Source organism: Salvelinus fontinalis, chromosome 2 (genome assembly GCF_029448725.1).
Source record: "Salvelinus fontinalis isolate EN_2023a chromosome 2, ASM2944872v1, whole genome shotgun sequence".
In the NCBI taxonomy this organism is placed as follows: domain Eukaryota; kingdom Metazoa; phylum Chordata; class Actinopteri; order Salmoniformes; family Salmonidae; genus Salvelinus; species Salvelinus fontinalis.
In genome coordinates this window covers 11,465,531-11,492,049 of record NC_074666.1, presented here as the reverse complement: position 1 = coordinate 11,492,049, position 26,519 = coordinate 11,465,531, and the positions used below count along the sequence as shown (strand labels likewise).

Here is a 26,519-nt window from a genome sequence, read left to right as displayed (position 1 = left end):
GTAGTGGAAAGTTGGTCTGTGTTAAAGTCACTGAAAGTTGGTCAGTGTTAAAGTCACTGAAAGTTGGTCAGTGTTAAAGTAGTGGAAAGTTGGTCAGTGTTAAAGTAGTTGAAAGTTGGTCTGTGTTAAAGTCACTGAAAGTTGGTCAGTGTTAAAGTCGCTGGGTGTGAAAGTCACTGAAAGTTGGTCAGTGTTAAAGTCATTGAACGTTGGTCAGTGTTAAAGTGGTCACTGTTTAAGTTGATGAAAGTTGGTTAGTGTTAAATTCACTGAAAGTTGGTCAGTGCTAAAGTCATTGAAAGTTGGTCAGTGTTAAAGTCACTGAAAGTTGGTCAGTATTAAAGTGGTCACTGTTTAAGTTGATGAAAGTTGGTCAATATTAAAGTAGTTGAAAGTTGGTCAGTGTGATGTATTGTTGTCTCTACCTTCTTGCCCTTTGTGCTGTTGTCTGTGCCCAACAATGTTTGTACCCTGTTTTGTGCTGCTACCATGTTGTCCTGCTGCCATGTTGTGCTGCTACCATGCTGTGTTGTCATGTGTTGCTGAAGTGCTATGTTGTTGTCTTAGGTCTCTCTTTATGTAGTGTTGTGTTGTCTCTCATGTCGTGATGTGTGTTTTGTCCTATAACAACACTTCACTTCTCTAACCTGTCCTAAACAACACTTCTCTGACCTGTCCTGAAATAACTCTACATTTAAATTTTTAGTCCCAGCCCCTAAAAAAAGTCGGTCAGCGTGTCACGTCTACTCCTGCTCCTCCCCTCTGGCATTCTGTGATTCTGGGGTGCGTGCTGGTGGCAGGAAAGTCAGGCGCAGGGGAATGAAATTGGTATAAACGGAGTTATTTAATAAATGCTTACAAACTCCGAAAACCAACATACAAAATAAAGAAAGTGGGTAAAAACCCGTCGCAAACCATAACATACTTGGCACCAATACATACAACAAACAGTTCCCGACAAGGACATGGGGGAAAACAGAGGGAAAATATACAACATGTAATTTAGGGAATTGAAACCAGGTGAGTGTGAAAACAAGACAAAACAAATGGAACATGAAAAATGGATCGGCGATGGCTAGAAGACCTGTGACGTCGACTGCCGAACACCGCCCGAACAAGGAGAGGAACCGACTTCGGCAGAAGTCGTGACACATATTACTTCGCCAGAGTACCAACCACCGGTCCTGGGATTCATCGTTACGCACACCTGTGAGTCATTATGATTCACACCTGGACTCCATTACCTTCATAATTTCCTCCCCTTTATGTCACTCTCCCATGTTCACTCATCAGTTGGTATTGTTCTTGTGTATCGGCGTACTGCCTTATGTTAGTGTCGTGTTCTTGGTTTTATTAAAACGTTTCACCTGCACCTGCTTCTGACTCACCGCCCCATTCCACAGTGTTAAAGTCGCTGAAAGTTGGTCAGTGTTGGTCAATGTTACCTGTCTGTTGTAGCTGAAATACTTAAAGCCAAAATAGTAGAGTGTATATATTTTATCTCCAAATGAATTATACTTGTCACCAAAGGTAACATTTGGTACATAAGGGAGACAAAGTTGTATTGTTTAACACAGAAGCTTGGATAATCATCAAGTGGCATAATAATATGGCAATGGTGATCGCTACTATCTTTTACCATATGGTCAGCGTTAAAGTTAGTCGATGTTAATTGAAAGTTGGTCAGTCTTAAAGTATAATATGGTGATCACTATATTTAAGCATTTTTGTATATAGTCTGAGTACACATTTGCTCTAGTTAATATTATAGGATTAAGACAACAGTTAAGGCAACACACAAAACAAAAGGAAAGCAATTTGATTACATACAGCTGAGATGCAAGTCATTTCACATAACAGAACGTTTGCAAACATATGTGCATGAACATTATTTACCTGCTTCTCTGACCTGTCCTGAACAACACTTCACTTCTCTAATCTGTCCCGAACAACACTTCTCTGACCTACCCTGAACAACACTTCACTTCTCTAATCTGTCCTGAACAACACTTCTCTGACCTACCCTGAACAACACTTCACTTCTCTAATCTGTCCTGAACAACACTTCTCTGACCTACCCTGAACAACACTTCACTTCTCTAATCTGTCCTGAACAACACTTCTCTGACCTACCCTGAACAACACTTCACTTCTCTAATCTGTCCTGAACAACACTTCTCTAACCTGTCCTAAACAACACTTCACTTCTCTGATCTGTCCTAAACAACACTTCACTTCTCTAATCTGTCCTAAACAACACTTCTCTGACCTGTCCTGAACAACACTTCACTTCTCTAACCTGTCCTAAACAACACTTCACTTCTCTAACCTGTCCTAAACAACACTTCTCTGACATGTCCTGAACAACACTTCACTTCTCTAATCTGTCCTAAACAACACTTCACTTCTCTAACCTGTCCTAAACAACACTTCACTTCTCTAACCTGTCCTAAACAACACTTCACATCTCTAATCTGTCCTAAACAACACTTCACTTCTCTAACCTGTCCTAAACAACACTTCTCTGACATGTCCTGAACAACACTTCACTTCTCTAATCTGTCCTAAACAACACTTCACTTCTCTAACCTGTCCTGAACAACACTTCACTTCTCTAACCCGTCCTAAACAACACTTCACTTCTCTAATCTGTCCTAAACAACACTTCTCTGACCTGTCCTGAACAACACTTCACTTCTCTAATCTGTCCTAAACAACACTTCACTTCTCTGGACCGAGCCAGTTGGAGTAGAACTAGATTGCCTCTTGTCGCTGATCTAGGATCTGCTTTGACATCCCTACTTATGGTTAATGTTGGTATTTGGGGGAGTGGAGGCTGATCCTATATCTGTACTAAAGAGGCAACTTCGAGCCAGCCAGCACCAGCTACCCTCTGGATGACCATAACAAACAAAAAAACAACAGTGAATGAAAAATAAATGACAAATAATTTTAATTAATCACATCCAAGATAAATGATTAAATCTCATTCTCAGCCCTGAAGACAATGTTTACTGCATTTCCCATTTGTTTGGCAACACTAGGTTAGAGGGCAAAATTATATCAATGTGGAACATTTTCTAGTCTATCTTTTCAATGCACAAAGCCAGTCATATTGACAAGTCGTTACTGTAGTATCCTATTAGGCTCTTTTAAGGGCTGGATGAGTGAGACACACAAAGCAACATATTCTAAAGTGTTTCAGATATTATTTAGAAGTACATAGTCACTAGTTTGTCAAAACTGACAAAATGCAAACAATATGTGACAAAAAGAGCTACACAATGGTTATTTTCTACCCCTCTGCTCACCAGGGTTCCAATATAACATATCAAACTACCCCTCCTCTGCTCACCAGGGTTCCAATATAACATATCAAACTACCCCTCCTCTGCTACCCCTCCTCTGCTCACCAGGGTTCCAATATAACATATCAAACTACCCCTCCTCTGCTCACCAGGGTTCCAATATAACATATCAAACTACCCCTCCTCTGCTCACCAGGGTTCCAATATAACATATCAAACTACCCCTCCTCTGCTAACCAGGGTTCCAATATAACATATCAAACTACCCCTCCTCTGCTCACCAGGGTTCCAATATAACATATCAAACTACCCCTCCTCTGCTCACCAGGGTTCCAATATAACATATCAAACTAACCCTCCTCTGCTCACCAGGGTTCCAATATAACATATCAAACTACCCCTCCTCTGCTAACCAGGGTTCCAATATAACATATCAAACTACCCCTCCTCTGCTACCCCTCCTCTGCTCACCAGGGTTCCAATATAACATATCAAACTACCCCTCCTCTGCTCACCAGGGTTCCAATATAACATATCAAACTACCCCTCCTCTGCTCACCAGGGTTCCAATATAACATATCAAACTACCCCTCCTCTGCTCACCAGGGTTCCAATATAACATATCAAACTACCCCTCCTCTGCTCACCAGGGTTCCAATATAACATATCAAACTACCCCTCCTCTGCTCACCAAGGTTCCAATATAACATATCGAACTACCCCCCTCCTCTGCTCACCAGGGTTCCAATATAACATATCAAACTACCCCTCCTCTGCTCACCAGGGTTCCAATATAACATATCAAACTACCCCCCTCCTCTGCTCACCAGGGTTCCAATATAACATATCAAACTACACCCCTCCTCTGCTCACCAGGGTTCCAATATAACATATCGAACTACCCCCCTCCTCTGCTCACCAGGGTTCCAATATAACATATCGAACTACCCCCCTCCTCTGCTCACCAGGGTTCCAATATAACATATCGAACTACCCCCCTCCTCTGCTCACCAGGGATCCAATATAACATATCAAACTACCCCTCCTCTGCTCACCAGGGTTCCAATATAACATATCAAACTACCCCTCCTCTGCTCACCAGGGTTCCAATATAACATATCAAACTACCCCTCCTCTGCTACCCCTCCTCTGCTCACCAGGGTTCCAATATAACATATCAAACTACCCCTCCTCTGCTCACCAAGGTTCCAATATAACATATCAAACTAACCCTCCTCTGCTCACCAGGGTTCCAATTTAACATATCAAACTACCCCTCCTCTGCTCACCAAGGTTCCAATATAACATATCGAACTACCCCCCTCCTCTGCTCACCAGGGATCCAATATAACATATCAAACTACCCCTCCTCTGCTCACCAGGGTTCCAATATAACATATCAAACTACCCCTCCTCTGCTCACCAGGGTTCCAATATAACATATCAAACTACCCCTCCTCTGCTCACCAGGGTTCCAATATAACATATCAAACTACCCCTCCTCTGCTCACCAGGGTTCCAATATAACATATCAAATTACCCCTCCTCTGCTAACCAGGGTTCCAATATAACATATCAAACTACACCCCTCCTCTGCTCACCAGGGTTCCAATATAACATATCGAACTACCCCCCTCCTCTGCTCACCAGGGTTCCAATATAACATATCGAACATATCTTTTTACAATAATGCAGGATACTGTGATCAACCAGCATCCAGGGATGAAGGGGATATATAGTTGATGTGTCAGATACAGTAGAAAGTCCTCTAACTCCTATGACTACTGGACATTAGTACTGTTTATTTCAAAATACAGAGTGCGGATCTGGGCTGGTGTCTTCAAAACAGCTTCGTGCAACTTTTATAAAAATCTCAAAATGATCACCAAATGTACAAATTGTTTACTTAGTGAATAGCTAGAAACCTGTCCAACCATTCATAACCTCCAGTATTCATATACAGTATGTTACACATTTAATGTTATACATACTTATCGTATAAGTCAATTACAAGTTAAGCATGATTTGTTGGGTATTTGTAAATGGTTACACATGTAAAACAATCATAATGTAATAAAGTCAATGGTTGACCAATTAAGTGCTATATGTGATCTCTAACATATTGGGACAGTCTATGGCTAAGGCACAAGCAGCAGGCAGGCTGTTTCCTGGTAGTGCTGATGTTTTAGGGCTACAGGCCAGTCAGCTAAAGCTTGAACAGAAACAATAATATCAACACAATAAGATGTCTTTGAAGACCACAACAATATGACACCAAACACGTTAAAAACAAACAACCAACACAATGCACTCCTTTTGATGCTTATCCTATCAACATGGACACTCAATCATACTCAAACTGCTCTATGTGGGTTTAAAACATTTTTTAAAAGCCTTTGCAACTTCCAAAAAACATTACCTCGCGTCTGTCTTTAAAGCTAGAGGTTCAGCCATCTTGTTTCTTGGAATGGAAACAGACAAAAAAGAAAACATGATGAGAAGTGCACAAGAAACTCAAGTTGAGCTGACAGAATGGCCAGGCTAGTGTGGGAGAGAAAATGACTTTGAAAACACAGACAGATCCTGCTAAAACAGATGTTGTGTTGATAAATTCACATTGTCATGTGGTGGGGAGAGTGAAGTCCTTTGTATCGATGATGAAATTTCATATATGTAGACATCTTCTGTCCATCTGAATGGACCCTCAGCTGCAGTCACTATGCCACTAACACAGAGTCTGAACTAGGGCTGTGGCGGTCATGACATTTTGTCAGCCGGTGATTGTCAAGCAAATAACTGGCGGTCTCACGGTAATTTACCGTAATTAACATAAACATACTTAGTATCACCTGGCTTCCACACATAGCCTACAAGCCACTTATGCAGAATTTTGGAACTACATTTTTTTTTAAGTATAATAAATCAATGTAATATAGCCTACACCTTCACAATAAATAATGTTTTTATTTTAGACAGGTCTAAAGAAACATCAAGAAAATGTAGTCTATTTCAGAAGAACAGAATAGCATACTCTGAGTTGTTCTTATGTTAGGTCCTGTGTTGATTGGTTAACAAAGAAACTGGTCCTCCTATATGCTTCATTTAGAGTTATGAAACTTTAGTTGTGATACAAACGCTGGGCTATATGGTTAGACTTTTATACATTCTAAGACTACATGATGCAACTAATGATGATTTGAAAAAGTTGTATGAAACATTAGCTTTTTTTTTGTAAAAAAAAATTGTATTAAAAAAATAAAATCAAAAAAATTATTCAGGGCCTCCCGGGTGGCGCAGTGGTCTAGGGCACTGCATCGCAGTGCTAACTGCGCCACCAGAGTCTCTGGGTTCGCGCCCAGGCTCTGTCGCAGCCGGCCGCGACCGGGAGGTCCGTGGGGCGAAGCACAATTGGCATAGCATCGTCCGGGTTAGGGAGGGTTTGGCCGGTAGGGATATCCTTGTCTCATCGCGCTCCAGCGACTCCTGTGGTGGGCCGGGCGCAGTACGCGCTAACCAAGGGGGCCAGGTACACTGTGTTTCCTCCGACACATTGGTGCGGCTGGCTTCCGGGTTGGAGGCGCGCTGTGTTAAGAAGCAGTGCGGCTTGGTTGGGTTGGGCTTCGGAGGACGCATGGCTTTCGACCTTCGTCTCTCCCGAGCCAGTACGGGAGTTGTAGCGATGAGACAAGATAGTAATTACTAGCGATTGGATACCACGAAAATTGGGGAGAAAATGGGATAAAAAAATTAAATAAAAAATAATAATAATAATAAAAATAAAAATAAATATTCCCAATTTCATGGTATCCAATTGCCAGTTATAGTCTTGTCTCATTACTGCAACTCCCGTATGGACTCGGGAAAGGCGAAGGTTGAGAGCCGTGCGTCCCCAACCAAGCCACACTGCTTCTTCACACAATGCCCACTTAACCCGGAAGCCAGCTGCACCAATGTGTCGGAGGAAACACCGTACACCTGGTGACCTGGTCAGCATGCACTGCGCCCAGCCCGCCACAGGAGTCGCTTGTGCGCGATGTGACAAGGACATCCCTGCCGGCCCAACCCTCCCCTAACCCGGACGACGCTAGGCAAATTATGCGCCGCCCCATGGGTCTCCCGCGGCCGGCTGAGACAAAGCCTGGACTCGAACCCGGAATCTCTAGTGGCACAGCTAGCACTGCAATGCAATGTCCTGTCTTATCCGGTGTCCTGTGTGAATTTAAGTATGCTCTCTCTAATTCTCTCTTTCTCTCTCTCGGAGGACCTGAGCCCTAGGACCATGCCTCAGGACGACCTGGCATGATGACTCCTTGCTGTCCCCAGTCCACCTGGCCGTGGTGCTGCTCCAGTTTCAACTGTTCTGCCTGCGGCTATGGAACCCTGACCTGTTCACCGGACGTTCTACCTGTCCCAGACCTGCTGTTTTCAACTCTCTAGAGACCGCAGGAGCGGTAGAGATACTCTTAATGATCGGCTATGAAAAGCCAACTGACATTTACTCCTGAGGTGCTGACTTGCTGCACCCTCGACAACTACTGTGATTATTATTATTTGACCATGCTGGTCATTTATGAACATTTGAACATCTTGGCCATGTTCTGTTATAATCTACACCGGGCACAGCCAGAAGAGGACTGGCCACCCCTCATAGCCTGGTTCCTCTCTAGGTTTCTTCCTAGGTTTTGGCCTTTCTAGGGAGTTTTTCCTAGCCACTGTGCTTCTACACCTGCATTGCTTGCTGTTTGGGGTTTTGGGCTGGGTTTCTGTACAGCACTTTGAGATATCAGCTGATGTACGAAGGGCTATATAAATAAATTTGATCTCTCAATCACATGGCTCTCTCAGATATATCAATTCTTATTAGGCAATGCCCGTCACGGTGATCGGGTCCTTCTCACAGGCATCTCAGCTCTGAAGTAGGCTACAAGTGAAGACAGACATATTGAGGACGCAACTGAGTGCTTCCTTCTCATCAAATCCCAGGCCCATTTTGAAGATGTTAGAAGAACTGTCCACATTGACTTTTCATCAGCAAACAAGATGAGTTGTCCTAACCAACAGCAAAACCACTAGCCTATGTCAACCTACTATCCCCCATAGTACAGAAGTTGACCTATTCTATTCTACCTATTCTGTGTGAGAAAGAAATATTCAAAGCATGGTCTGGGACAGTTGTGAGATGCGCTAGATCCCAAATCAATAAAACATTTTAAAAGCAATGAGGCTGATGCAACAGATCAGAAAGTTTAGCTTAAAATGTTGATAAACTATTAGGCTATTTCTTCACATTATAAGAACAGCAATGCGCACACGGCAGTACGCTATAAGCATGAACGCTATAAGCATGAATTCCAAAATGAAATCAATTAACAAGAAAACACAATTCTAAAAAGTGACCTCAAAAGTGATTACGCCTGTAATGCTTTATTATTAAAGTGCATTTTATGGGGGAAAATTATCTTCCACAAACTTGAAACTCATGTGCCGCCTATGTATGCCAGTGCCGCCTATGTATTCCATGTATGCTCTACACCAGTTGTTAAGCGGATTAATGTTCTTCATTTTAAGAAGTTATTTGGCCACTTTAGTTGTGATACAAACCCTTTCAACATATATAGGCCTATGGGCTAGGCTACATGAGGTGTGTGCCTAGGATTTGAAAAAGTCAACAACAAAAAAGGAATGCGCTGTTTGTTGCCTTACTACACCTGCTGGGCATCATTCACAAGTGAAAGGCTAATATTCAGACTATTCTTAATTTAATATTGTCTTTACATATACTAAATAATATATGTGTGAAATTAGTTTGGATTTAGAATGGACCATGATCATGCACCTGTCTCGGAACAGGGGCAGGGGGAAAAAATACATGTCATCTACGCACTTAAATAGCGAATGGAAGACTCTTTTACGTGGTTCATTTTCATGCCAGCCAGGTAGGCTATACTCCTGTTGTAAAGCGAAGCAATGTGCTTAATATTAGGAAAGTTGAAAAATAGAAAGCTGATGGGATCCTCCTCTTTTTAATAGAGGCCATCACTCTGTTTTCTCTCGCAATTCCACAGCTCATGAAGTGTTTGATTTGATTTTCAATTACATTTGCATTGATGCCAGAGTGATTAGAGGGACAATAGAGTGCTGAGTGCCAAGCAGTTATGACCATCAGCAGCATCAGAGCTGGGAGAAGCCTAGTTAGCGTGACTAAATGGTCACATGGAAATTGACTGCGGTCATGACTAGTGACTGCCGGTCTGGCAGTAATACGGTCACCGTGGCAGTAATACGGTCACCGTAACAGCCCTAGTCTGAACATTAAACCGGTGGCTGTCCATGGCTGGAAAGCAGCACCCTTCAACTGGACAAGGAAATTAAATATAATATAGAATATTATCCAGCTCCAACAGTCTTCAATAGAGGTGCTGGTTTTTGTACAGTTGTATTCTTCCAGAAGATGTTGGTGGTTCCAAGGTAGGTCCTAGAGTCCAAAAGATGTTGGTGGTTCCAAGGTAGGTCCTAGAGTCCAAAAGATATTGGTGGTTCCAAGGTAGGTCCTAGAGTCCAAAAGATGTTGGTGGTTCCATTGTGGAGATGGTTACTTGTAGGTTCCTCTTAGTCCTAGAGAATCTAGGAGATGTTGCCAGTAAAGAGAAAAGGATCCACATCACCATCAGGACCGGCAGGGACCTATGGAAGGACAGATGAGTTAAAGACGCATCACCATCAGGACCGGTAGGGACCTATGGAAGGACAGATAAGTTAAAGACGCATCACCATCAGGACCGGTAGGGACCTATGGAAGGACAGATGACTTCAAGACACATCACCATCAGGACCGGTAGGGACCTATGGAAGGACAGATGACTTCAAGACGCATCACCATCAGGACCGGTAGGGACCTATGGAAGGACAGATGACTTCAAGACACATCACCATTAGGACCGGTAGGGACCTATGGAAGGACAGATAAGTTAAAGACGCATCACCATCAGGACCGGTAGGGACCTATGGAAGGACAGATGACTTCAAGACACATCACCATCAGGACCGGTAGGGACCTATGGAAGGACAGATGACTTCAAGACACATCACCATCAGGACCGGTAGGGACCTATGGAAGGACAGATGACTTCAAGACAGATCACATTGGAGGGTCATTTTAGGTCACATTCCAGTATCTAAACTTGTGAGGATGGGAGGCCCCCAGAATATTGCTAAAACAGTAGTGAGATGAAGTTTGGCACTGTCTCACCTGTGTTTGTCCATTCCAGTAGAATAAAGATGACTCTACAGATCCGTTCTCAGGAGGAAATCCTGGCGTCGGACCTCCAGGAAGGAGGCTTTCTTCCAACCCCCTCTGACCCAGCATCAAGCTTCTTTCACTGGGATCACTACAGCTGCCATTTCCCCATGTGCTCTGGGGAACCTGCTTGGGGCTGGGAAAGGGGCCTGGGAGCTGCTTCATGCCCAGGTACGGAGCCCCAGACCAGGCAGGGATAGCTCCTGTGTCCTTATCCGTCTGAGCCCCTCTGGATAGGGCGGGGATGGGGGTGGGGATGGGGGTGGGGATGGAGGCTGGGGGGTAGGTTAGGTTAGGAATGGAGTCTTGGGGATAAGAGTTGGTAGCTCTTGGGATTATGGACGCTTGAGGGTAAGTCATAAAGACTTTGGGGGCCTGGGTTGAGGAGCTGGTTCTACAGTAATTGGAAAGAGTGGGAGAGGGTCTGGGTCCATTGTAGTGAGTGGGAGCAGGTATGAGATCGTGTGATCTGCTTGGGGCAGTTGTAAGGGGGCTGGAGGGATTGGAGACATTTGGAGCTGTCTTGTCAAACATACAGCTGCCTGAGGGTGTGTGTGTGGTGTGTGTGAGTGTTTGAGTTCTGGATGCGTTATTGGACGGTATGTGTGTGAGTGTTTGAGTTCTGGATGCGTTATTGGACGGTATGTGTGTGAGTGTTTGAGTTCTGGATGCGTTATTGGACGGTATGTGTGTGAGTGTTTGAGTTCTGGATGCGTTATTGGACGGTATGTGTGTGAGTGTTTGAGTTCTGGATGCGTTATTGAACGGTATGTGTGTGAGTGTTTGAGTTCTGGATGCGTTATTGGACGGTATGTGTGTGCTGTGTTTGGGGTGTGTGTGACGATGTCTGTTTACCGGCTTTGCAGGAAAACCCTGTGGTATCTGCCGTGGTTGCCATTGTGTGTGTTGCCGTGGCTGTTGCCAAGACTGCCTTGGGTCCTGATATGACAGACCTGGATAGGGCTGCCCTGAGAACTGCCTGTTTGCATCTCCAGTCTCAGAGTGGTATAACTCCAGGCTGGGCTGCATGGTTTGGTCAAAGGCCTCAGGGAGATTGTTGTTAAAGTTTGGGAGAGGGACAGGGAGAGAGGTGTGGTTATTATGATATATATTTTGGATGGAGGGTATCCAGGACTCTGGTTGGTTGATAGTATGAGAAGGTTGTGGGACAATTTGGTTGCCATGGAGATCCGCACCGCTTCCTTGAGTCCATTGCCCTGCAACGGTCTGAGCAGCTCTGGGTAGTGTGTTTGTGTTTACAGTCCTCCGTGGCTCTCTCACAGTCCCAGGACTACACCCCAGCCCTTGCTCCACACCACCAACAACTCCATTTCCTAGCAACCTCTGCTCTCCAAAGCTGTTGAGGTTAGAGGTCATGTGTGGACCAGCCAAATGCCATGTGTTCTCACTGTGGGAGCCGTTCCCGCCATTGAACCCCTGGTTTCCTGGCAATATGGAACTCTGGGAGTGAGGGAACCCACGTAGTATGTTTTGATTGGCAGTGATGTGAGCAGAAAGTCTGTTGATTGGCTCAGTGCCCTGTCCCAAGCTGCCCTTCACACATCCTTCATCACGCTCTCTCATCAGAGCCTCCTCCACGTAGGAGAACACATCATTGGCTAAGATATCATACAGCTCCCCCGTCACATCCTGCTGTTCCATGTTGATCCTGAGGAGAGTGCTCTCCCAGTCCCTCAGCTCTGTCTCCTCCACCTCCAGCCCCTCCAAGCCCCCCGCCCCCATCTCCCCCAGGATCTCCCCCAGAGAGTCCATCATGGCCTGCGCTGTGGGGTCTCCCCTGCTGGGCCTCTGGGGCCCCTGGAGCTCCCCAGGGACACTCAGCAGAGCGTGGCTGTCCAGGAAGGCTCTCTCCAGGCCTGGGTCCTGGTCCTGGGGGAAGGCTGTGTCTAGGTTGGGGGAAAAGACCTGGAGGTCCAGGTTAGGTTTAGCGTCCTGGGGCTGAGTATAAACAGAGCGGTCCTGACTGAGTAGGGACCCCAGGAGAGACGCAGGGTCCAGGGGCTTGTCCTCAGGGCTGTAGCCTGGGGGAGTGAGACCAGGGGGGATGGGTGGCCCTGGAGGCACAATGGCAGTATTCAGAGAGGGACAGGACTCATACAGCAGAGCCTCCCCAGTGGCAAAGTTGAAGGGAAGCTCCATTCTCCGCTTATGCAGGTGCTCCTCGCCCTCTTTGTTTCTGTAGATGGGTGACAAAGGTCAAAGGTCACTAAAACATACCGTATGTACGTGTATATAAATACCATGGAATGATACAACTATAACTGTTGGGGGGAGTAAATCGTAATATCAACAGTGGACTCACGTTAGGGCTTTCTGTCGAGCGATGATGAAGTCGGGTCTCCCTGCCTTGAAGACGACCCTGGCGTTGGCCTGAACCCACACCCACACACCTGCCTTAGTCAGCAGCCTGAAGATGGTGAAACCAGTCTCTCCTGTCTTTATCACTACAGAGAGATAGAGGAGAGAGAGCAAGAGAGAGAGATAGTAGTCAGAGTCTGCATCATAGTGAATGTTCGCTAGCGAAATACCAGATCGAAGCATTAATAAGATAAGACTTAGATGTGTGTGTGTGTGTGTGTGTGTGTGTGTGTGTGTGTGTGTGTGTGTGTGTGTGTGTGTGTGTGTGTGTGTGTGTGTGTGTGTGTGTGTGTGTGTGTGTGTGTGTGTGTATATGTGTAATGAGTAACTATAGTGTAACTCACTTTTGATGTGGTTGTCTGCGCAGTACATCATGTCAGCAGCATGGATGAACTGGTAACCTGAGCCTGGAGTGACCAACTCTGTCTCAGAGTAACCCAGCACCACTTTACCTCTGGAGGGGAGAGAACAGACACACAGACAGACAAACGTGCACACACACACCACACACACACACAGCAAAAATATCTCTCAGGGAACAAACATTTGTCCTCTCAGGTTCCCTCTTTATAAGACCCTGGGAGGGTACTGTGTTCCCAGTGGTGCTATGAGATGTGATGAAGGAGTACATTCACAGTTTCCCTGTCGTAATGGTACCTAGTATCTATGCCCATGGGGGCGAAGTCGAGTCTGTGTTTGGTCTGGAAAATGAGTGTCTTGGTCCTGATCTCCATGACAGCTGGGGTCTGCATGGGTGTGGCGATGGCAAACAGGGCCAGCTGAGCGGGGACCGAGGCCCCGTCATCCCCCAGCCTTCCCTGGCCTCGAACATACTTCAGACGTCCCTGGAAGTTCAACGCCTAGAGGGAGAGTGTTGTATACAATTAATAATTTGAATAGCTTTTGGGAGAGTAGATTATGGATAATGTCCATGTCATTTATGGATTAAATGGACAATGTATTTATGTAATATATGGATCTATGGATTATATTTGATATATTAGTCATATCCATTTATTTTCATGCTGTCCTACCAGGAAGCCGGAGGAGTTGTCTAGGAGACAGCGGAAGCGACAGCAGAAGCTTCTCTCTAGGAAGGACCTGTTCTCTTCAGGGATGTGCTGGGTCAGGTAGCTCATAGACTCACTGTGGGGCCTGCTGCTAGACTGGATGGCTGCATAGGACAGATGACATTACCATCAGATACATGTTTGAGATCTTTGGACTGTTTAATCAATAAATGACCAATCACTAAAAGAAACAGCATATTAAGAGGGCTGTGGCAAAAAGCTTGGCATACGCATACTCAGGCTGACTGGCTCTCGTCCAGGCAAATGAGAAATAAGTGCACTCAGGCTATCCGGAAGGCCAAAGGTAGTTACTTTAAGGAGCAGTTCTCTCTCTGTGGGTCTAACCCCAAGAAGTTCTGGAAAACGGTTAAAAACCTGGAGAATAAACCCTCCTCCTCACAGCTGCCCATGTACCGTAATGCTGATAATGTGGTTGTTACTGACAAGCAGCACATGGCTGAGCTCTTTAATCACCACTTCATTAAGTCTGGATTCCTATTTGACTCAGCCATGCCTCCTTGCCCGTCCAACATTCCCTCATCTCCCACCCCTTCTAATGCGACTAGCCCCGACGCTTCTCCCTCTTTTTCCTCTGCACCGCAACAAAGTTTCTCCCTGCAGGCGGTCACTGAGTCCAAGGTGCTAAAGGAGATCCTGAAACTTGACCACAAAAAAACATCTGGGTCAGATGGTTTAGACCCTTTCTTCTTTAAGGTTGCTGCCCCGATCATCGTCAAGCCAATCTCTCCTTTTTGGGGAGGTTCCCATTGCTTGGAAGGCAGCCACGGTTGTCCTTTATTTAACTTCTCTAGGCTAGGGGGCGGTATTTTCACGTCCGGATGAAAAGCGTGCCCAAAGTAAACTGCCTGCTACTCAGGCCCAGAAGCTAGGATATGCATATTATTAGTAGATTTGGATTGAACACTCTGAAGTTTCTAAAACTGTTTGAATGATGTCTGTGAGTATAACAGAACTTATTTGGCAGGCGAAACCCCGAGGACAAACCATCCAGGATTTTTGTTGTTGTTGAGGTGACAGTATTTTCAATGGGTTTTCTATGTGGATCTAGATTTCTAAGGGCCTTGCTTGCAGTTCCTATCGCTTCCACTGGATGTCAACAGTCTTTAGAAATTGATTTATGTTTTTCCTTTGTGTAATGAATGTTCAGAACGAGGGTCGAGTCTAGTGTACTGTTGTGGTTGGGGTGCGCGACCTGAAACCTCGCTCCACTTTGTTTGTATCCGCTATTTAACGCAGTTTATGACGTCTTAAATTTTATCGATTATTTACATAAAAAAATACGTAAAGTTGTATTAGGAAAGTTGTTTGAAATGTTTTGACAAAGATTACAGGTAACTTATTAGATACTTTGTCGTTATGTTGCGCGAGTTGGAACCGGTGTTTTGCTGGATCAAGCGCGCCAAATAAATTGACATTTTGGAGATATAACGACGGAATTAATCGAACAAAAGGACCATTTGTGATGTTTATGGGACATATTGGAGTGCCAACAGAAGAAGCTCTTCAAAGGTAAGGCATGAATTATATCGTTATTTCTTAGTTTTGTGTCGCGCCTGGCGGGATGAAATATGACTGTCTGTGTTTGTTTGATGGGGTGTTGTCCTCAGATAATCACATGGTTTGCTTTTTGAACTCTAACACCGTGGCTGGATTAACAAGAAGTTCATCTTTATTTTGGCATATTGCATGTGTATTTTCAAGAATGTTAAATATTTACAATTCTGTAGTTTGAATTTGGCGCCCTGCACTTTCACTGGATGTTGGTCAGGTGGGACGGTAGCGTCCCATCTAGCCTAGAGAGGTTAAAGGGGGAGATCAAGCTGATCTTAACAGTTATAGGCCTATTTATATTTTGACATGTTTATCTAAAATGTTGGAAAAACTTGTCAATAATCAACTGACTGGCTTTCTTGATAGTATTATAGCATTCCTTCTGGTATGTAATCTGGTTTACACTCAGGTTATGGATGTGTTATCCCAGAAACTCTAGACCCACTCCAATTTGCATACCGCACCAACAGATCCACAGATGATGCAATCTCTATTGCACTCCACACTGCCCTTTCCCACATGGAAAAAAAGTACACCTATGCGAGAATGCTATTCATTAAATACAGCTCAGTGTTCAACCCCATAGTTCCCTCAAAGCTCATCACTAAGCTAAGGACCCTGGGACTAAACACCTCCTTCTACAGCTGGATCCTGGAGTTCCTGACGGGCCGCCCCCAGCTGGTAAGGGTAGGTAACAACACATTCGCCATGCTGATCCTCAACATGGGGGCCCCTCAGGGGTGCGTGCTCAGTCTCCTCCTGTACTCCCTGTTCACTCATGACTGCACGGCCAGGCACAACTCCAACACCATCATTAAGTTTACTGATGACACAACAGTGGTAGGCCTGATCACCGACAACGATGAGACAGCCTATAGGGAGGTCAAAGACCTGACCGTGTGGTGCCAGGACAAAAACCTCTCCCTCAACGTGATCAAGACAAAGGAGATGATTGTGGACTACAGGAAAAGGAGGACCGAGCATGCCCCCATTCTCATCGACAGGTCTGCAGTGGAGCAGGTTGAGAGCTTCAAGTTCCTTGGTGTCCACATCACCAACAAACTAACATGGTACAAGCACACCAAGACGATCGTGAAGAGGGAACAACAAAAACCTATCCCCCCTCAGGAGACTGAAAAGATTTGGCATGGGTTCTCAGATCCTCAAAAGGTTTTACAGCTGCACCATTGAGAGCATCCTGATGGGTTGCATCACTGCCTGGCATGGCAACTGCTCGGCCTCTGACCGCAAGGCACTACAGAGGGTGGTGCGTACAGCCCAGTACATCACCAGGGCCAAGCTTCCTACCATCCAGGACCTCTGTACCAGGCGATGTCAGAGGAAGGCCCTAAAATTGTCAAGTACTCCAGCCACCCTAGTAATTGTCTGTTCTTTCTGCTACCGCACGGCATGCAGTACCGAAGCGCCAAGTCTAGGTCCAAGAGGCTTCTAAACAGTTCTACCCCCAATCCATAAGACTCCTGAACAGCTAATCAAATGGCTAAACAGAATATTTGTTATTTGCCCGTTGCACTTGATTCTAAGCAACGTTGTGCTGCTGTTTTTATTGACTTGGCCAAAGCTTTTGATACGGTAGACCATTCCATTCTTATGGGCTGGCTAAGGAGTATTAGTGTCTCTAAGGTGTCTTTGGCCTGGTTTGCTAACTACCTCTCTCAAAAGAGTGCAGTGTATAAAGTCAGAACATCTGCTGTCTCAGCCACTGCCTGTCACCAAAGGAGTACCAAGGCTCGATCCTAGGCCCCCACGCTCTTCTCAATTTACATCAACAACATAGCTCAGGCTCAGGTTCAGGAATGGTTAAAAAAAAATCTAACATGGTCCAAGTCTGGTTCATCCTTGGGAGCAATTTCCAAACGCCTGAAGGTACCATGTTCATCTGTACAAACAATAGTACGCAAGTATAAACACCATGGGACCATGCAGCCGTTATACCACTCAGGAAGGAGACGCATTCTGTCTCCTAGAGATGAATGTACTTTTGTGCGAAAAGTGCAAATCAATCCCAGAACAACAGCAAAGGACCTTGTGAAGTTCCTGGAGGAAACAGGTACAAAAGTATCTATATCCACAGTAGAACGAGTTATATATCGACATAACCTGAAATGCTGCTCAGCAAGGAAGAAGCCACTGCTCCAAAACCGCCATAAAAAAGCCAGACTACGGTTTGCAACTGCACATGGGGACAAAGATCATACCTTTTGGAGAAATGTCCTCTGGTCTGATGAAACAAAAATATAACTTTTTGGAAAAAGGGGGAGGCTTGCAAGCCTAAGAACACCATCCCAACTGTGAAGCACGGGGGTGCTTTGCTGCAGCATCATGTTCAGCATCATGTTGTGGGGGTGCTTTGCTGCAGGAGGGACTGGTGCACTTCACAAAATAGATGGCATCATGAGGGGGAAAATGTCAGGAATTGTGAAAAACTGAGTTTAAATGTACTTGGCCAAGGTGTATGTAAACTTCCGACTTCAACTGTATATATTTATATATACACTGCTCAAAAAAATCAAGGGAACACTTAAACAACACAATGTAACTCCAAATCAATCACACTTCTGTGAAATCAAACTGTCCACTTAGGAAGCAACACTGATTGACAATAAATTTCACATGCTGTTGTGCAAATGGAATAGACAAAAGGTGGAAATTATAGGCAATTAGCAAGACACCCCCCAAAACAGGAGTGATTCTGCAGGTGGTGACTACAGACCACTTCTCGGTCCTATGCTTCCTGGCTGATGCCAAACGTCCTGCACGGTGTTGGGCTGTAAGCACAACCCCCACCTGTGGACGTCGGGCCCTCATACCACCCTCATGGAGTCTGTTTCTGACCGTTTGAGCAGACACATGCACATTTGTGGCCTGCTGGAGGTCATTTTGCAGGGCTCTGGTAGTGCACCTCCTTGCACTAAGGCGGAGGTACCGGTCCTGCTGCTGGGTTGTTGCCCTCCTACGGCCTCCTCCACGTCTCCTGATGTACTGGCCTGTCTCCTGGTAGCGCCTGCATGCTCTGGACACTACGCTGACAGACACAGCAAACCTTCTTGCCACAGTTCGCATTGATGTGCCATCCTGGATGAACTGCACTACCTGAGCCACTTGTGTGGGTTGTAGACTCCGTCTCATGCTACCACTAGAGTGAGAGCACCGCCAGCATTCAAAAGTGACCAAAACATCAGCCAGGAAGCATAGGAACTGAGAAGTGGTCTGTGGTCACCACCTGCAGAATCACTCCTGTTTTGGGGGGTGTCTTGCTAATTGCCTATAATTTCCACCTTTTGTCTATTCCATTTGCACAACAGCATGTGAAATTTATTGTCAATCAGTGTTGCTTCCTAAGTGGACAGTTTGATTTCACAGAAGTGTGATTGACTTGGAGTTACATTGTGTTGTTTAAGTGTTCCCTTTATTTTTTTGAGCAGTGTATATATATATATATATATATATATATATTGTTTTATCCCCGTCCCCGCAGGAGGCCTTTTGCTAGGCTGTCATTGTAAATAATAATTTGTTCTTAACTGACTTGCCAAGTTAAATAAAGGTTAAATAAAATAAATAAATATACTGAACATACCATCTGGTCCGGCCTCTGAGTCGGTCTGATTGGGCTTGAGGGCGAAGTGAAGCTGACACCTGAACATGGCTCTGTCATCCATGTGTATCAGCTCATACACACTCTGGTGCACCACATCAGACTGGACAGAAATATACAGTACCAGTAAAACGTTTCGACACACCTACTCATTCAAGGGTTTTTCTTTATTTTTACTATTTTCTACATTGTAGAATAATAGTGAAGACATCAACACTATGAAATAACAATTATGAAATCATGTAGTAACCAAAAGTGTTAGTGTTAAACAAATCAAAACATGTTTTATATTTGAGATTCTTCAAAGTAGCCACCATTTGCCTTGATGACAGCTTTGCACACTCTTGGCATTCTCTCAACCAGCTTCATTAGGAATACTTTTCCAACAGTCTTGAAGGAGTTCCCACATATGATGAGCACTTTTTGGCTGCTTTTCCTTCACTCTGCGGTCCAACTCATTCCAAACCATCTCAATTGGGTTGAGGTCGGGTGATTGTGGAGGCCAGGTCATCTGATATAGCACTCCATCACTCTCCTTCTTGGTCAAATAGCCCTCAAATAGCCCTTACACAGCCTGGAGGTGTGTTGGGTCATTGTCCTGTTGAAAAACAAATGATAGTCCTACTAAGCGCAAACCAGATGGGATGGCGTATCGCTGCAGAATGCTGTGGTAGCCATGCTGGTTAAGTGTGCTTTGAATTCTAAATAAATCACTGACAGTGTCACCAGCAAAGCACCCCCACACCATCACACCTCCTCCTCCATGCTTCACAGTGGGAACCACACATGCAGATATAATCTGTTCACCTACTCTGCATCTCACAAAGATACGGAGGTTGGAACCAAAAATCTTAAATTTGGACTCATCAGACCAAAGAACAGATTTCCACCGGTCTAATTTCCATTTCTCGTGTTTCTTAGCCCAAGCAAGTCTCTTCTTATTATTGGTGTCCTTTAGTAGTGGTTTCTTTGCAGCAATTCGACCATGAAGGCCTGATTGACGCAGTCTCCTCTGAACAGTTGATGTTGAGATGTGTCTGTTACTTGAACTCAATGAAGCATTTATTTGGGCTGCAATTTCTGATGCTGGAAACTCTAATGAACTTATCCTCTGCAGCAGAAGTAAATCTGGGTCTTCCTTTCCTGTGGTGGTCCTCATGTGAGCCAGTTTCTTCATAGCGCTTGATGGTTTTTGCGACTGCACTTGAAGAAAATGTAAAAGTTCTTGAGATTTTCCGGATTGATTGACCTTCATGTCTTAAAGTAATGATGGACTGTCGTTTCTCTTTGCTTATTTGAGCTGTTCTTGCCATAATATGGATTTGGTCTTTTACCAAATAGGGCTATCTTCTGTATACCACCCCTACCTTGTCACAACACAACTGATTGTCTCAAATGCATTAAAGAAGAAAATTACACAAATGGACTTTTAACAAGTCTTTTAACAAGTTAACAAGTCACCTGTTAATTGAAATGCATACCACCTTATGAATCTGGTTGAGAGAATGCCAATAGTGTGCAAAGCTGTCATCAAGGCAAAGGGTGGCTACTTTGAAGAATATAAAATATATTTTGATTTGTTTAATACTTTTTTGGTTACTACATGATTCCATATGTGTTATTTCATAGTGTTGATGTCTTCACTATTATTCTACAATGTAGAAAATAGTACAAATAAAGAAAAACCCTTGAATGAGTAGGTGTGTCCAGACGTTTGACTGCTACTGTGTACATTACTAAACACATTAATACCCGGAGTGATATTCAGAATCCTCAAAGTACAGTTAGTCCTAAATAATGAGATAGAAAGCAGCCTGAGTTGTCAAAATCCTATAATCAATAATCCTACGGTGCATTCGTAAAGTTTTCAGACCCCTTGACTTTTACCACATTTTGTACGTTACAACCTCATTCTAAAATGGATTAAATCAATTGTTCTTCATCAATCTACACACAATACCCATAAGGACAAATCGAAAACAGGTTTTTATAAAAAATAAAAACATAGAAATACCTTAGGTACATAAGTATTCAGACCCTTTGCTATGACACTCGAAATTGAGCTCAGGTGCATCCTGTTTCCATTGATCATCCTTTAGATGTTTCTACAACTTGATTGGAGTCCACGTGTAGTAAATAAATTAATTTGATTGGATATGATTTGGAAAGGCACACACTTGTCTATATAAGGTCCCACAGTTAACAGTGCGTGTCAGAGTAAAAACCAAGCCATGAGGTCGAAGGAATTGTCCGTAGAGCTCCGAGACAGGATTGTGTCGAGGCACAGATCTATGGAACGGTACCAAAACATTTCTTCAGCATTAAAAGTCCCCAAGATCACAGTGGCCTACATCATTCTTTAATGGAAGAAGTTTGGGACCACCAAGACCAAGCTGGCCGCCGGGCCAAACTGAGCAATTGAGGGAGAAGGGCCTTGGTCAGGGAGGTGACCAAAAACCTGATGGTCACTCTGACAGAGCTCCAGAGTTCCTCTGTGTAGATGCAAGAACCTTCCAGAAGGGCAACCATCTCTGCAGCACTTCACCAATCAGGCCTTTATGGTGGAATGGCCAGACGGAAGCCACTCCTCAATAAAAGGCACATGACAGCCCTCTTAGAGTTTTCCAAAAAGCACCTAATGGACTCTCAGACTATGAGAAACAAGATTCTCTGGTCTGATGAACCCGCGATTGAACTCTTTGGCCTGAATGCCAACCATCACGTCTGGAGGAAACCTGGCACCATGAAACATGATAGTGGCAGCATCATGCTGAGGGGATGTTTTTCAGCGGCAGGGACTGGGAGACTAGTCAGGGTCGAGGGAAAGATGAACGGAGTAAAGTACAGAGAGATCCTTCATGAAAACCTGCTCCAGTGCGCTCAGGACCTCAGACTGGGGCAAAGGTTCACCTTCCAAAAGGACAATGACCCTAAGCACACAGCCAAGACAACGCAGGAGTGGCTTCGGGACAAGTCTATGAATGTCCTTGAGTGGCCCAGCCAGAGCCCGGAATTGAACCCGATCAAACATCTCTGGAGAGAACTGAAAATAGCTTTGCAGCAACACTCCCCATCCAACCTGACAGCTTGAGAGGATCTGCAGAGAAGAATGGGAGAAACTCCCCAAAAAGAAGACTCGAGGCTGTAATCGCTGCCAAAGGTGCTTCAACAAAGTACTGAGTAAAGGGTCTAAATACTTATATAAATGTGATATTTCAGTTTTTAATTTTTTATGTAAAAAAATGTGCTTTGTCATTATGGGGTATTGTGTGTATATTGATATTTAATCAATTTTAGAATAAAGCTGTAATGTAACAACATTTGGAAAAGGTCAAGAGGTCTGAATACTTTCTGAATGCACTGTATAAGCATAATCAATAAGTAATAATCATGTTGTACCTGGTGGAAGCCCAGGTAGTCCTGGATGGTTGGAGAGGTGTAGAAGATAGAGCCATCAGTGGTGACCACCAAGACAAAACCATTCAGAGCCTACACAGAGAGAGAGCACATGAGAAACCCACACACACACACATATATTCATGCACACATACGCACGTACACACACACCACACATACACACACAAGCATGGACACACACAACCATTGTAATCCTAGGGCGGACCGCCTAAGCATTTTTTGGGGTCGCCAAAGTTCAAACAGTGTAAAACGTTTGGTAAAAAGCTTTCAGTGTAAACTTAAATGAATAAAATCAGATATAAAATATGTGGAACACATAATGGACCTACATATATTTTTATAATATAATCTTTGTGAACTAACAATCACCAAAATAAAATACAAGTCAGGGAAAATTGAAAATGATCAAAACAATTAATTTAGCAGTACTAATTTTGTTATTATGTTTGAGCAGAAGAACACAGCAATAGCCACGGCAAAATGCATAAAATTGCAGGAAATTACCTTTAAAACTGCAAAATCCTCTCTCAGCATCATGGCAAAATCCGTCAAATGACAGGAAATGACCTTTTCTCAGCTGCATAGCAAAATATGTAGAATTGTAGGAAATATGCTTTAAAATGCAAAGACTTCTCTACACCGCCAAGATGGGCGCCTCTAAAATGCTCTACAATTTAGCCGTACCGACAGCCAACTGCACTCATTGCCACGTCCCCTGTCACGCACACCACCTAAGCCCCTTTTTGATGCAGAAAAACCCTACACACAGACTGTATACCTGCAGCAGTAGGTTTCCCTCGGAGAGGCTGACTCCGTCTATAGAAGTGGCTGTCCGTCCGTTCCTCCAGTTCCCACTGAGAGGGGGGGCCGGCCACTCACACTTCTTCTGGAGGGTCGCTGGAACACAGGAGAGGAGAACATGGCTTCGTTCTTAGTCCTTAGATTCACTTCTTAGTCCTTAGATGTACTTCTTGGTTCTTAGATTTCACTTCTTAGTCCTTAGATTTACTTATTTGTTCTTAGTCCTTAAACTTAGTTTTTAGATTTAGTTCTTAGTCCTTAGCAGTGTTTCCGCTGCAATCAATGCCGCCACGCCCCGAAAATATGTAACATTAAAAAAATAGTACCTCTTATAACAGCTAATGGACAATGCCATGGCGATGGTAACTGGACTAATCTAATTTCACAGAAAATGTAACTGAAAAAGCGATTGTGTATTTTTGAAGATGCTGGAACAGTTCACATTTACTTTTCCTCTGCAAACAAAACAAGTAATGAATATAAAAATCAGACAACCCCATAGTAGAATAGTTTATCTATTTACCTAATCGGCGTGTTGTTGTGTGTTCTATGCAAGATAAATATTCCTCTCGATGGCACATTTAAGTTACGAGTGGCATAGGGAGAGAATTCCCAGAATCGAATTTAGTCTGATCAAGACGAAGGAGATGATTGTAGACTACAGGAGAAGGAGGACCGAGCACGCCCCCATTCTCATCGACGGGGCTGCAGTGGAGCAGGTTAAGGGCTTCAAGTTCCTTGGTGTCCACATCACCAACAAACTATCATGGTCCAAACAGACTAAGACAGTCGTGAAGAGGGCACGACATAGCCTATTTGGCATGGGTCCTCAGATCCTCAAAAGGTTCTACAGCTGCACCATCGAGAGCATCCTGACTGGTTGCATCACTGCCTGGTATGGCAACTGCTCGGCCTCCGTACATCACTGGGGCCAAGCTTCCTGCCATCCAGGAGCTCTATACCAGGCGGTGCCACCCTAGTCATGCACTGTTCTCTCTGTACCGCACGGCAAGCGTTATCGGAGCGCCAAGTCTAGGTCACTGCCAAGTGTAAGAGGAGACCTTGAAAATTTTAGCCCTTCGGCTGCTGCCATTGAAGTGCCCATCCATGAAGGCTCAAGGTCATTGGCCACAGACAAAATGACATCAAATCACATTATATGTACAGTAGCTTTGATTGGACTGATCATGTCAACATCATACTTCCACAATCTTAGCTAGCAGTCATCATCATGAATCAGGTCGACAATCTACTGGCAAATACTTTTTAATCCTTGTCATATGAAGAGAAATAATGAAGGGAAATTATAGGAAATTATAAAAACATATTGGTGCTCATCGGCCATTGGACATAAACATTACACAACAAGTTGGAAATTCAACGAGTGGTTTGGAAGGAATCAGCGAAAGTGGCTCTTTGGTTCCAAGTCTGGGATTAAGGGGCTTTTTTGAAATTTAAAATGATAAAACATTCAACATTGGACATGCTGTCAATGAAGCATGATTTGTGCCGCACTCAAAACAACTGTTAACTCGGAGGACCACCGCGCCACCTTCCTGTTCAAGTGAGCACAGCATGAACAATGTGAGTCCAAAGATTTATTGTTTGCTGCTTCATAAATGATGTAATATGCCAGGGAGATATATATACTGTATATACAGTATATACTGTAGCTAAGAAAGTAATACTAAGTGTATGTTGTGTAGAAAGATGTTAGTAGCCCATGTGCCTCACCTTAATAATTTGGTCTATTTACCCCTCTTAGTTTTCACCTACTGTTCTAACTGTTCTACTGTAGCCTATAACTTGTTTTAGAGAAATGTAATCATCGAATATTGTAAGAGCTTTCATTGTCTGCTTATATGCCCCCTTTATTTATCCTATGGTTCTGACTTGGTGTACAGGGAGAATGCTATAAGAATGGCCCATGTTCTGAATTCGTTTCCCTGTACATTTCAAAAGTGCTAAACAAATAGTTATATTGACTAACGTTACATCCGTCCTAGCTCACTCATTAATTAATGTCTTAATCAAAATTACGGATTGCCTCTTATCCGCTCGTTGTCCCCCTGTGCCATAGTTTGTACATCTCAATTGTCATTCGAAACCACATTTATTTAAGCTAGTCAGCCATATCAGATATGTTTTTAAAAGGCAGTAAATGAGGCTGAATGAACTGTTGATAGCCAGGTGTAGCAGTGGTAAGATGTTGGAGCAGCTTTATGTAGGCCTTACCAGTTTGTGGGCACCGCTTGTCACCGTTATAGTGCAATTAATGTATTGTTTAGTGTTGTGTTGTGTAGGGGCTTTGCTGGCATGCATCCCACTTTTTAATCTTTTGCCCCACCAATATTTATATGCTAAAATCGCCACTGGCTACATTTATTAAGTAGGCTACTCAAACTTTACCAGCCGCATCGGTTTACACTTTATATGGCCTGCGTATGGTCAAATGAACGAAAGACTCAAATAATTAACTGAAAGGGCCTCGCGGGTGGCGCAGTGGTCAAGGGAACTGCATCGCAGCGCTAGCTGTGCCACCAGAGACTCTGGGTTCGCGCCCAGGCTCTGTCGTAGCCAGCCGCGACCGGGAGGTCCGTGGGGCGACGCACAATTGGCCTAGCGTCGTCCGGGTTAGGGAGGGTTTGGCCGGTAGGGATATACTTGTCTCATCGCGCACCAGTGACCCCTGTGGCGGGCCGGGCGCAGTGCGCGCTAACCAAGGTAGCCAGCGGCACGGTGTTTCCTCCGACACATTGGTGCGGCTGGCTTCCGGGTTGGAGGTGAGCTGTTTTAAGAAGCAGTGCGGCTTGGTTGGGTTGTGTTTCGGAGGACGCATGGTTTTCGACCTTCGTCTCTCCCGAGCCCGTACGGGAGTTGTAGCGATGAGACAAGATAGTAATTACTAACAATTGGATACCACGAAATTGGGGAGAAAAAAAGGGATAAAATGAAAAAAAATATGTTTTAAAAATGAAAAAAAATATTATAATAATTAACTGAATTATCTAAAACAAATAGGCCTACCTGCTTGCACTATGTGCAGGGTGTGTAAC

General features: G+C 44.3%; 1 protein-coding gene across 5 annotated transcripts in view; it reads right to left on the bottom strand.

The window, feature by feature from the left end:
* Positions 1 to 2,936: 2,936 nt before the first annotated feature.
* The window catches only part of LOC129811922 (uncharacterized), a 47,684-nt gene continuing 24,101 nt past the window's right edge, over positions 2,937 to 26,519 (bottom strand). Inside the window, exons 3-12 of one of the 5 annotated variants that reach the window (XR_008752954.1) lie at positions 23,441 to 23,559; positions 22,645 to 22,734; positions 19,228 to 19,348; positions 14,019 to 14,158; positions 13,642 to 13,844; positions 13,329 to 13,438; positions 12,929 to 13,070; positions 10,558 to 12,802; positions 3,575 to 9,992; positions 2,937 to 3,532 (exon numbers count right to left, since the gene is read on the bottom strand). Coding sequence is in view for 1 of the 5 variants with exons in the window: in XM_055863682.1 (XP_055719657.1) it covers positions 9,933 to 9,992; positions 10,558 to 12,802; positions 12,929 to 13,070; positions 13,329 to 13,438; positions 13,642 to 13,844; positions 14,019 to 14,158; positions 19,228 to 19,348; positions 22,645 to 22,734; positions 23,441 to 23,559 (3,230 nt within the window). In the remaining 4 variants the exon portion in view is untranslated. Of the gene's footprint in view, positions 9,993 to 10,557; positions 12,803 to 12,928; positions 13,071 to 13,328; positions 13,439 to 13,641; positions 13,845 to 14,018; positions 14,159 to 19,227; positions 19,349 to 22,644; positions 22,735 to 23,440; positions 23,560 to 26,519 lie in introns of all 5 variants that reach the window. The other 4 variants (XR_008752955.1, XR_008752957.1, XR_008752956.1 and 1 more) reach the window with 4 other exon arrangements.